General features: G+C 35.5%; 1 protein-coding gene across 1 annotated transcript in view; it reads right to left on the minus strand.

The window, feature by feature from the left end:
• The window catches only part of armc2 (armadillo repeat containing 2), a 32,038-nt gene that overhangs the window by 5,656 nt on the left and 12,823 nt on the right, over positions 1-13,559 (minus strand). The window contains exons 8-15 of the mRNA XM_066701352.1: positions 12,576-12,751; positions 11,943-12,045; positions 10,541-10,764; positions 6,624-6,769; positions 6,119-6,218; positions 2,459-2,780; positions 1,340-1,462; positions 499-612 (exon numbers count right to left, since the gene is read on the minus strand). Coding sequence (XP_066557449.1) covers positions 499-612; positions 1,340-1,462; positions 2,459-2,780; positions 6,119-6,218; positions 6,624-6,769; positions 10,541-10,764; positions 11,943-12,045; positions 12,576-12,751 — 1,308 coding nt within the window. The remainder of the gene's footprint in view (positions 1-498; positions 613-1,339; positions 1,463-2,458; positions 2,781-6,118; positions 6,219-6,623; positions 6,770-10,540; positions 10,765-11,942; positions 12,046-12,575; positions 12,752-13,559) is intronic.

The following is a 13,559-nucleotide window of genomic DNA, read 5'->3' on the forward strand; positions in this document are numbered from 1 at the left end:
ATAATGTCAAATGCACAGCATCCTGATTCTGTATCAGTCGCTCAGAGGTAGTGAGGATGAAATGGCTGTCATACCTGTGTAGTTTCATCAGCATTGTGATGAGTGAAAAAGAAGGCCTACGAGAACGCCCCGTAACCATAAATCAGTGGCAAACTCTTTGATTTACAGAGGCACAGTTTTAATATGACTGCGCTATGACCCATCTGAAAACCAGGGAAGCACTCATTCTGAAACCTGTACTGCGTTGTCGGCATTTCAGAGTCAGATGTTAGTTATGCCTTTCTAAATTCTATGATGTATTAGGTTTAGGGGATTATTTCCCTTTTTTTTTTTTTTTTTTTTTTTACTTTTACCAAATAGGTTTACCAAATGGTTAGGGATGACATACCAAAGTTTTACTACTGTGTTCTACTTCCATTGCTATGATGGTATTGACCAGCCTGATTGTAACGAACTGTGCAGGTTCACTGTGTGAAGTAAGACGGACACCGGACTTACTGCGTTTCTGTACAATGAAGTCCCGCACTTCCTTAGACTGGGAGAGATTTCCAAACACACGAGCTGCCTCCAGCATCCCCTCCATATTATTGCTCAGCAGCAGCCTTAACAGCACTGCGGGTATCCAAAAGATTAACAGTTTTGAGGCTTCAAAATCTCTTATTAAATATGACTGCTACTTTAGAAAAACAGAACTATGAATATAATGTTTCTGCAGTTGTCAGCTGGCAAATATTTCACCTCGATATTCAGTATTATCAGCTTCCTAAAGGTAAAATATAATTTCACTGGGAAATGTGCTATTCTGATCTACTACCCCTGTCCATTAACTCCTGAGCCTTTTAGCTTTTATCTCCATTATTTACTGTCCTCTGCAAGCCTCTCACTGGAATAACTTCTTTAGCATATTTGTTTTGTCTTCTTTTCCCAACACTTGATAATATGAAACCACTTGCTGTGTAGTGGAATTAAAATATATATATATATACATTATATATATGTAATTATCCTTTACATCCTGACTTATGATTATTTTTACTCGGAAAGTTGAAGTTTCTCAATCCAGAGAAAAATCTAATCAACTAGGAGGTGCATGTAAAAAATATGCTGTAAGCATTTGGACTGTAGAACATGTCTAGTGATGGCCTTGATATATTGATAATTGAGGAATTTATAAATAGGGTTTAGGGTCTATCAGAAACACCAATGCAGACACGTCTGAATCATATCAGTGTATGCATTATGTAAAGTTATAAACAAACAAGTCCACTCTTGACAATGAAGGATGTTTGGAGACTTTCAGAGCAGTGTTCAAATATAGGAGCATGACTAATTGGCTTACACTCGGCAACAGGCAGCTGTCTGGCTCTCACCACAGAGTGCTTGGCCGGGTAGTACGATAGATTGTTGATGGTTGCGGCGGCATTGATCACCAGCTCCTCACATTCATCAATCGCTTTGTACTCTGATTAAGAAACAATACAAGGCAACAAAATGATTTAGTGTGCTCATTAGACGTGCCACAATAGCACCTAGAATCACCTAGAATGCAAATGAAACTACTGCATCTATGAGTGACAGGACTAGTACTAACGAGCCGCAGCACTGACGACTGCACTCACTCAAACGACATGAAAAGCAAACATTTCACACAGCCCTGCTCATTAATGTAACGATCACTATTCAACTCAACAAAAAGCCCTGGCGAATGACATTGCAGGTTTGATTCCAGACATAAAAAAGCATTTCCTCAAGTCTGCAGGTGTAACGGCTTCAGTCAGCCACCCAAGCATTAAAGCATCAGATGCGTAAAGATTTCACTTGCATAAAAAAAATACATTTTAGCCTTTACAACAAAATGTTCAGAGGACGTTAAGGATACATTAACCAAATTGTATTCTCTCTTTACTCCAGTTGTCAGTGACACATCACAATTAAATGCTAACGATACTGATACAGACTTGTTTGCTGAAACTGAGAAATGAAAGTGGGTTAGTTTCGTTGATAATTCATACATTATAATCTTAAGCGCATATACTGAATCAGGGCCCACAGACAAGGCACTGTCTAATGTCTTCATAACTGTATTCCAAATTCAAAACCACAAATGTAATCAGGCTGCAAAGTACTGGGTGAGTCATTATATTAAACTCGTATTGTAACTTGAAATATCCTTTTATGTGGTCTAACAGGGTTCTGTTTGCTGTCTAAACCTGTCAGTAAGTGAGCACAGCCTGATTACTGACAATATAGATGTGATCAAAACAGGATATAGATGTGCCGGGTGACGCTGCACTGAGGGCCAATAAGAAAACAACAACAACAAAAAAAACAGTTACTGTATGTGTGAAGGAACATCCAGTTCTCAGACTTCCTTTTGAATTCATATGCAGTCAATTATTATTCATGATAATGATAATTAATTATTCATTTTTTTAATAAAATGTGTTTTACAACCTACCTAGCACTTTCACTAGCAGATCGACACACTGGGGGTTAGCGGACAGTGCCGTTCCCACAGTGGGGTGAATTGATAGATTGGCCAGCACTCTAATCAGCTTTATTAGGACATCCTCCACCTCTGAGGGCTGATTACTCTGCTTGCATTCCTTGGCACAGCCATGCGTTCTAGATGCTTTGGACACAAAATCCATTTCACAATAAGTGTGGAGTAGGCCCAGCAGCACGTCGATGCTCCCCTCTTCTTTAAAGAGCTGCTCTCGCGCCTCATTATTCTTCGCTGTCAGGTTCCCCAGAGTGAAAACAACACGAACCACCAAGTCCTGGAAAATAAAGCAACACCCAGAATTAATACATAACAGTTGGCTCAGCCTGGTGTTATTCTGAAATGAATGATGAAACCCTGTTTTTGTTGTTCATAATTACACTTCAGTATGCGTTCAGGTGGTGCAGCGAGGCTAGCGTTCATGTCTCACTCGCTGCACAACTATTTATATCAATAAACCACAACCTGCAACTTTTTTGGAAAGTTATATATAACTGGTTTAAAACACATATCAGGGTCACCACAGCTTAAATATGATTAAATGAATATGAATTACCTTCAATACTTCAAGTCAAAATGTGGTTGTGTGGTCATGCAAACCATAACCATTAGTATTCAATATTTTTCCTTTATAAAATGCCAAATTATACATCTCTTAAAGATAAAATGAATTCAGAATTAACTGTGGTTAAGCATATATAGTTTACTTTATGAAGCAAATTATACTGCAGCACTATACTGTTTTTAGGCTGTGAGGGGTAACAGTTCACATGTGTACCTCAGTTTGTTCATAAGGTTGTCAAAATAAATAATTTCTGAAAATGACTATTTCAGTGTGTTGTGGTGTGAAAATAAGACAGATGAGGTTTCAGTCCCCTCTAATCCACCAATAAAGATCTGTTCAGATCGAAACATTAACCACAACAATGGAATGTACATATATTCAATACATCACTGTTTATGGGTCTCTGAGTAAGTTTATGGACAATACTACTGTTATACTGTCATCTTGAATCTTCAGTGTCATTAGGATCTTTCTGTTTCTTTGATTATTTTAGCTGTACATGTTATTAATAACAGGATAAAGAAAAGTAAAATGGGCACACAAAACTGTTACAGAGAAACATGCAGTACATGTACCCTGCCTCTATTGGACTAAAACAAATAAAAATTATGGTTTATAAGATTTGTCGTTTCTGATACAGTATGATTTTTCATATTTAATTACTGAGGGGGAAAAAAAAAAAAAATCTTCAACACAGGGTTTTTTCCTTCTTATTTTTGCAAGGATTTTCAAAGAGGTGAAGGTAGATATTATATACCAAAACTCTCAAATTCCTCTCAAATGGAAAAAAATGTAGATTTTAAAATACTCCTGATTATTCAAAAAACATGTGAGTTACTTTAAATTCCCCCCAGTTTTCTTAATATGCATGCAAAAGTGCTCTACATCTTGTGTCCTTACTGAAATGAACTGCATTTATCAAGGCTTTTAAAGACTCAAATAATCACCAATTCTACAGGACATTAATGATAAATTCTAGGTCTAACTCCACTTGTCTGATGTAAGAAGCCAGCAAAGCCAGTATTGATAAATTATGTTTATTTGTATTATAATGAAATAGACTATTTTAGTTTCAGTTAACAGAGCCAACAACTCAGCTTATATTTTCAATATTCAAAAGATACCAAAACAACTCAGCTCAAATATCTATGCCACAACTATGTTCTCCCACTTGGGAAAATTCAAACATTAAATGAACAGTACGTATCTACTTTCCCTTTGATTTTCTGTTTCTGCCTTGGCATATTAAACATGTTGCTTATGATTTTCTGTCACAGTATGACTTGTTACATTAAATACTATAGCAGTATAAACTAGGTTTGGAGTACTCCACTAAATTGGGAAGTGTACAGGGAAGTGTACAGGGAACCTAATTAGTGTTCTGCAAAATATGATATTCTTACTTCAATTCTCTTCTTGCACATTCGAAAACTATTCTCTGAAGCTAATTTTAATAGCTAGTAGTCTGTTGTCATGGCAAAAGATAATCCAAGGAGGAACAAGAAAGACTGGCTTAGATCAGCTAGTATAGGTTATGATTAGGGCCCTGCGTTTCACACGACCTGTTGATTTGCAATAGCGATTCAACTCAACTATTATCCCCTAGATGTCCCTGCTGTCACACCAGCTATAGTAATCGATTTCACAATTGAGAAATCAACATATTATGCTTTGACTATTTAGAAAAATTAAAACTTCAATAGATTGACAGGTTGAAAGAAAAATCAAGACACCTAAACATTGCAATCAAAAAGCATTGAGTGAATGCACACAATGATATTATAACTCAACACCTACAGCAAGAATGTATCCATTTAATTTATTGTGTGATACAGCTGCAGCTAAGGTAGCAAAATATGCATAATAATAACTGAAGAAAACCTGACCCTACAGTACAGAGCACTGCAGATGTTGTACTCTAGTCATTGCTATTCAAACACAGTTCAAATGATTATGGAGATAACTCTTTTTGTCATTTGACATTAGCCTGGCACAACTGGTACCAATGAGACTGGTACCAATGAGACTGAACTCAGAATGAACCTTTGTTTACAATTATTTCATCGGTTCTACTTTTTCTAAAATGCTGACTATGGCTTTCTGAAAAATGCTTTCTGTTAATTATAATGTAACTCATGAGTCAGGAACCAAATACTTCTCTTATTTATTCTTAGGACACAAAGGGACATTTTCAAAGATACAAAGGTTTTGTTTTGGTCAACAGCTTAGAGCAGTACTAACTTAGGGACGTATTCTCAACTCTATTTCAAGACTGCTATTATTTTTAAGTGCTTAGTGGAACAAGTTACACAAAATCTTATTTTATTAAATACCATATTTTAATATTGCAGAATTTAACACTGCAGTGTATTTCCCCTCTGTAGAGTACTTTATATATATATATATATATATATATATATATATATATATATATATATATATATATATTATCATATATATATATATATATTTAAAAATAACAATGAATATCACTCATGTTATTTATGTATTATTTTTTGTTTTTCGAACTAATTGTTCCTGAACTTATCCAGTGGGATTTCAGGACAAGCCCGAGCCCGTGAGTGCTGGTTTATGGATAAATCCTCCATGTTACTGCACACAAGCGTGTCTCCTGAATGCATTTGCTGAGATTGTCATGCTGCTAGTGGAAATAAAGCTCATGTGTAAATGAGTATATTTAGAACATGAAATGATATCATATGATATAAAAATAGAGTGAAATGTACAGCACATGATGGTAATCAAGCCCCAGGGCTTTTAAAGAAGTCATGTCTGTACAGTTTGGACAAGTTCCTTTAGATCCTCCTGTTCTGACAAAATAAGAGCATTTAACATTTGGACCAATTAATGCGTGTGAGGACTAAGGCACTCAGTCATCTCTATTTTGACCTTTTTTAGAAGCTATGGCACATGTCCCTCTTAAGCACGTTTTCATGCAATACACTTAAGAAGAACACAATAATTATTTGGCCTGCTGATGAGGAAATAAAGTTTCAATAACCACAAAGTAAAGGCACTTGTACACTTACCTGCTTCCTCTGGTGTTTTCTGAGCAAGACCAAGAATATCTGATAGCAATTTACACAGCTGGCCAGCGCCATACAACATTCATTGTAAGAAGAGAGTTTACTGAGACACAAAGAAACAAAAAACATTTATTAAAGAACACACACAGATCTATAAACAGGGTGACACTGAAATATACAATAAAAACATGCACCTAGTCAAAGTTAATTTTTAGACTCTCTCGTCCTATATTAATCCAGTTTGCATCCATATTGAATTTAAAACTATAATATTATCATCCAGGTGATCAGGATCAACATGATCCTATATAGGTTAGTCATCTTATGAACATAGTTCAGGTATATTCTGCATTTTATTCAAATAATGAAAAGTAAAGACAAAACTGAAAATGATTAGACATATTAAGAATATATACATCTGCATGATCAGATACAATATTTTCCCGTCATTATAAAGTATGAGGTACATACACAAAATAAGTCCAACTTAAACACGAGTGCATGGTACCTGAATATTCTGGCAATGTTGGTGCAAATGTCCTTGTCATTGCTGTGTTGCTCCAACACCACGCAGAGCTCTGGAAATACCCTGGGAGAGAGGAACCCTGGCCGGGACTGTGGAAGGTCAGCCAAATTTCTCAGTGCAGCAGTCAGCTAAAGAGGTAAAATAATATCACAATGGACCAAACATTTAAAGTCATAGTATTAGTTTTTTTACTTGTATTACTTATTACTACTTTTTAATAGAAGCTTAGAAGTTTAAAAAACACTCTTTCTTTTAATAAAATGACAGACACGTCCTTGGACCACTGTGCACAGAACTGGTTATAGGGTTAACCAGAGAATAAGCATGAGGCATAATTGAACACCAGAAAATAGAAGGGTCAGAGATCTACAAACCACATTGATACTGAGCACGTGATCATTTAATGTCATCATGTTATTGTTTTCATTTGACTTTGAAAAAATAGATTTATGGTTTTATGATTTATGATTGTTTATGGATGCATTTTTATTTTATTTTATTTTTCTTCTAATACGGTAATCTCAAAAGAAAGAAAACATGTGAGGGTTGCTGTAACACCTGTCCTCTCAGACCTGGCACCAGCGCAAGGATGGCTGAGCCAAGAACTGGAATCCAGCTCACTCTGATGTGATCAAACAGACCTGGCACTGAAATCCTGCAGACAGACATTCTTCACATGCCAAATATTAATGAGTGAATCAATTTGAGAGCAGAAGTAATAAAACAAATATTAACTGTGCTTATACAGTAAACAGTGTCTAAATAATGTAGACGAAGACAGAAAACGACCTACAAAATCAATACCTTTTTGAGAATCTACTAAGGGTAATTTACTAAGGGTAATGTACTAAGAGATAGACAAGCAATTTGACTAGCTTTTGTTTTATTTTTAGGAACTTATACTGAACATAAAAACTGTCCATTTGTCACTAACTGACAAATAGAGTTGTCAACACATTTGTAAACGAACACTTCATAAAGTCTGAGCATTTAATGTAGGCAGGGGTTCTCAACACTGGTCCTGGCAAATGTCTAATTAATCACTTAATTTGCTCAATTACAGGTTTGCTTAAATAACAGAGCTGAATGCGCAGGTGAGCGAACATTAGAAGAGACAGTGGTTTGTCAGGACTTGGGTTGATAAACACTGCCTATATTTAATGTTTACACTTTACACGGACTCTCCCAAGACTTGAAAATCCCTGTGTGCAGGCACATGCACAGGTAAGGCTCAACCTGTGGAGAGCACATGCCCTTTTTCCCTTTTTGCCCTTTATCCCGAGCACCTGCCAGTTTCTCAGCTAATAAACACAACAGGGCATTTCACAATGGTACTGGCAGCCTTTCTTTTCATTGGCTTTGTTTCTTGTGCAAGACAAGCTCTTCAAAATAAGTTAATTGTGTTTGTAAATAGAAATCAATATTGACTTTTTCTGCTAAGTGTATGAGAAGAAAACAAATGAACAAACTAGTTATAAATGCCGGGACACATTTTGCTTCTACAGTTGTTCATAAAACCAATCATATTACATACATGTTTTATTTAATTATGTATGTTCATTATGTAATTCATTCTGCATTAAAATAATTACATCACTTTCTAATACTGACTCCGTAAACAGCTAGCCTTGGACAGAATATAGGGTGTGTTTATTCTCTTCCCTCCAGGGTAAAGTATCGTCATACAGTGCCTGCAGCTCTGAACAAAGGTCTGTTGTTGCAGTTTTCAGTCTTTAAGAACATACTGTTCCACAACATTGAAAACTATGACAAATAGCAATCTGCTTGATATTTTAAAACTAATATGTGTTCTAATATCCCTAAGGTCACCAAACCAAACTCATACCACCTCCTCTTTCATACCATTGTTGTTAACAAAGTACTACAAGTTTTTGTAGCCCTAACTCCACTTTTTATTTTGAATATTAATATCAGGGCGATTACAAAATAGCTTAGCGCTGTTGGGCTACCATAAAACCTAAAGTTCATCTGGACTGAATTCATGGAACAATAATGACAACATTTTATGAAAATTTAAAACAAAACATAACTTTTACTTTCAGAATAAATGTCAGCTGAAATTCATATGAAAGCAGTTAACAGTTCTTCAGCCAACAATCAATACCAGCTCTCCTCCTTTTTCCTGCTTCTATACTGGTTAATAAAATATTAAAAACAGACATCTGTTAGACATGGTAAAGTAGACAAGAAGAGAGTTAAACTAAATAAAACAAAAATTGCACATGCTTTTAACTGAGGGATTCATACCTTCACATCTGATTAACTTGTTCTGCTAGAAATATCAAGACGGACAAGCTTGTTTGCAGCCTGAGTCAAGATAGACAATACACTGGAACTGTCAGTCTCCTGATTTAGCACTGATTGAAATTTGACAGGCTTAGAGGGTAGTTCTGTGCCCTTCTCTATAAAGTAATGTTATTTTAAATCAGCAGTCTTGGCAGGACAGCATGGTGGCAGCAGACTGAGCAACAAGAATGATGGCCACCCAGAATGTCTGTGATCTGCCAGGGGTGCGATGGGGAGACGTTACATAACCTTACACCTTTGGGTTTTTGTCAAACCCAAGTTATCTGTTCACAGTTTTGTACGGTATGTGAATTTGACTTTATTGTAATACACAGAATGCATCGCTTATCCCTGCTGCCTTCAGAATGTAAGAACAGGTTTCTGTCACATTTTGCCTTGTGTTTCTGGGATGATGTCAACCTCATGTTTTCACAGGAAATTTTTCTTTACTTGGGCTTCCCTGTAAAATTTCTCCTTTGAAGCAAACAGTCGCCTACATCTAGATTCAGTATTCTTTTGCATGGCGACTTATATGTTTGCCTACATTAGATAAAGTTATTTTATTTGGCTGCAACACAGGGGCGTCGCTAGACGCCCTGTATTTTCCCTCAGCCCCCCTAAAAATAATACAATAAAAGAACGTAAGAATGAAGAAGTAACTCCGCAAAACACTGTCAGCACTGCCCCAACACCCCCCTGCTCTTACACCAGAAAAAACAGACCGTCTGCCCCCCATTCCCCCCCGCCCATACACCAGAAAAACACTGTCTGCTTTTGTAACAATGTAACAGAATTGGCAAGTGGCGTCAATGTTATGTAAGCTTACTAAAGGTGTTATTTACAATAATTTAAGTAGTACAAATACAGTTTTTAAAAACACATATGTATGTTATATTCTGTTATTATGGATTATTTGCATGGTAAAGCTATTCTGAATTAAACAAAATATATAATATTTAGAGTAAATTACAAATTACTATTGAAAGTTCGTAACTTCACTGGGAAATGGGTGATGTTTCATACTATGTTTAAATACAGCCTCTGTTAGAGCCCTAACAAGTATAGATAAACTCAATGTGTAAAACCCTTTGAAAATAGATCATTCAGATTTAAATCACCATCTTTATAGTATGCATACTTATATAATCAATGTGTAGTGGAGCATAATAAACAAAATATGTACCTATGCCCCAGGGTTATTCATTTAACTGAGAAAAGTATTCAGTGTATTAAAATACTCCAGAATAACAGAAACAAAATTAAGACAATGTTACAAAACAATATTTCACATTTTTGGAATTGTACTATGAAATGGCTTAACACTGAAAAACATTCAGTGTGGGGCTGGGATTAAATCAAAACTTTGACCCACCTACTAATAGAAAACTGTACATAGCTGCAGATTCATTTTTGTAAGATGCTACTTTCTTCCAATTCTAAATGTAACCACTGAGATATACAGGTTTGTAGCTCACTGCAAGTGGGTGGGTCAAAATTTTGATTTAATTGGGCCCTAGAGCAAATATAACATTACTTGTCTATCCACAATTTTATGTTTTATGTGAGGAGAATCTTCCATGATGTTAGCTGACCTGAACCAGAATGTGTCCCGAGATGACAAAGTGGGTGTTACTTATCCTGTTGGCATCATTCAGTTTCTTTGCTAGCTGCAGGAGGATGTTGACTGAGTCTTTGTTGAGAAGAAGACTAAGGAGTGAGTTGTTTGCAGAGAGGAATTTGAGTGTTCCCATGGAATACAGCACGGCCTCACTGTTGGAAAGAGCATCTTCAGAACAAAGGACCGACAGCACGCTATCTGCAAACGAGAGCACAAAATAAATATGCACACTTCTGAAGAGGCATTTCAATCTCAAAAAGAACAATCACAAGACAATACTGAATGCAAAAGATACAAGCAAGTGGGGATTGTGGTGAGATTTAAGTGTTTGCATGCACTAACCAAAAAATTTAAATTTAAATTCACTACTCAATTATCGAGTTCAAGAGCAAATTACGAAATTGCTACCAGGATAATGATACATATAAAGCACGTTTAAAGTAAAGTACCAATTTAATATACCAACCAACCATCAGGTAATTCGGAAATGAGTGGACTGCTAGACTTTTACAAGTTGCAATGGTTTGATACTGAACGGGGAAATGTTTTATACACAAGATAAAATATAAGTACTGAAATTAATAAACTATTGTTATCTAGTAGACCACTAAGTAGACCTTCTCAGAACTAATTCATAATCCACCTGTACTCGTGTAATTTAACTTATTATAAAACACTGTTCTTAACATTTAAAGTTACTTAAATTAACTGTCTCAAAATAAAGGAAAAATAAAGTGAATCGTATGCTGTGACAAACCATATATTAGGAATTTGACAACCGTTTACACTGTCAGCAAACCTATCAAATGCAGCTTTACTTTTGGAGTGAAAATTGAAAGTTCTGCTTTATATAATTAAAATAGGGACTTCCCCTTCACACAACACAGTGCAATATACAGTTTTAAGAACTAAAATCTTTAAAAGAACTTCACCATGTCCCATAATTAAGGCTGTTAGAGCACATGCTTTATGTCACAGGGATACAGAAATACTTGATTGTCATGAGAAATAACTCAATATTTTTTAAATGAGTCAGACAGTGTCTTGAGGGGTTTTATTAACCAAATGTAAATGCAAAATACATACAGGGATCTGTCTTCTGAAGCTAGTAGATTAACTTGTAACTGTTTTAAAAGCCCTAAAAGGGAAATAAGTCCCTGAACAATGTTAAACAAAGATGATAAGCAAGACAAGTAACTTTTATTCGTGTAGAATTGTGTAGTTTTACACCATGAAAGCAAAATAAAAAGAGATATAAAAGCAATATATATATGTATACATACATACAACTATTGCTTCAAAAGTATATTGCATACAATAGTACATACTGATATACATAATTAAAATATAAAGAAGAATAAAAAACAACCTCTTACCTATAATAGAACTGTTTTGGAAAAGGATGTCATTATTCTCACTCCTACCAATTTTAAATATAAGTTTGCAAACATTCAGGAGATTATTTCCAGTGACACTGAGCTGAAAAAACAATAGATAAAAGCAATCCAGTAAATTCTGTTTCTACCATTAGGATGTATTATGTCAATGAGTGCCAAGGATGATAGAGAGCTCTGTCCTGGAACAACACTTCCATATGAAATTAAAGAAGTGGCATCCATCCAAAATAAAAATACAAGTCTTGAAAAGGTGCCGACAAGTAAAACTAAAATGTTACATTAAGAAAACGAAAAAAAACAAGAGTAACTAAAATTAAGCAAACTAATAGAAAAATCTGAGCTAGGTATCAGTAGTGACATAATACGTACACCTCGAGCATTTAAAACATTTGTATTTTGACACACTTTGCTAATACAATACTTTCTGCGTCATGTTTTTGCAGGAGATATTCGATATGGTTTATTTATTTCTGTAGAGGCAAGCTCTTGGAATAGTGTTACACAAATCAATTTTGATACCTCTCGTATACCAATTTGTGATGGAAAAGTCACTGCTAATGATGTGCAAGTTGCCAAGAACCTGCCATCTTGTTCTGGAGAAACGAGACTTACTGCCAGGATCAGTTTGGCCAGCTGTAGGTTAAGTTGGTCTGAGCCCATATCAATCAATTTAAACAGAGTTTTCAACAGAGTGGCTCTTCTCCTGCACTTCCTGCCCATCATGTTGCCCTCCTCTAGTGCGCGGTGCAGTCTGTCACAGGCGTCACAGAGCTGCTCCACACCATTACCTAGACAAGGAAGAAGTTCAAACTTTGCACTGACAAAACACAAGCCAATCGTGAAGTCTGGACACCAGTATTGCAAACATATACATAGTAATAAAACAAAGGATGTATAATGAATAACTACACCTCAAATTACCTACACTAGTTATTTATATAATTGAGACATCTCACCCATCGTTATGTATTTCTCTAGTCTCCTTTTTTTAATCGAGTCTGAATACATTATGATAATATAATAGGCCTAGAGCAAATCAAAACTCGAAACCATCTGCCAATTTGAAATGAAAAACACAGAACATGGTTTCCATTAGGTAGTAGCATGAAGCCTCTGTCAAATAAAACATTGGCATCACAATTGTAATTTGTGAATGGTGGGTGGGTCTAAGTTGTGATTTTGGGCAGGAAATTGTGTGTTTTTACACATAACCTTGTGCAGTTAGGAAGGAATATTCAGTGAAAATGACTGATATAGAGGACATTTTACAATGAGTTTCTATGCCAAATCCTAGTATGGAAACAGTTAGGTATACAGAAATGTGCCTTTATAGTCACAATGTAAGTATCGAACCAGAGAAAGGAACTTTCAAAAAAAAATGTTGTAGTGTTTCATGCAAGAGCTCATGAACAATATAAAAAATATGAATACATATGGCAATAGTTATCTTTCTAAAATTAATTTCTAATCAAATTTAAAGGGACTTAAAAATGTACAGCCATGCAATTCTGCATTCTGGCATTAACCTATTTTATTTCTCAGCATTCTCATTGGTGACCTACATTTTAAATCTTCTTTGAAACAAGTTAATTCAGC

This window comes from Amia ocellicauda, chromosome 1, assembly GCF_036373705.1.
Source record: "Amia ocellicauda isolate fAmiCal2 chromosome 1, fAmiCal2.hap1, whole genome shotgun sequence".
Lineage (NCBI taxonomy): Eukaryota > Metazoa > Chordata > Actinopteri > Amiiformes > Amiidae > Amia > Amia ocellicauda.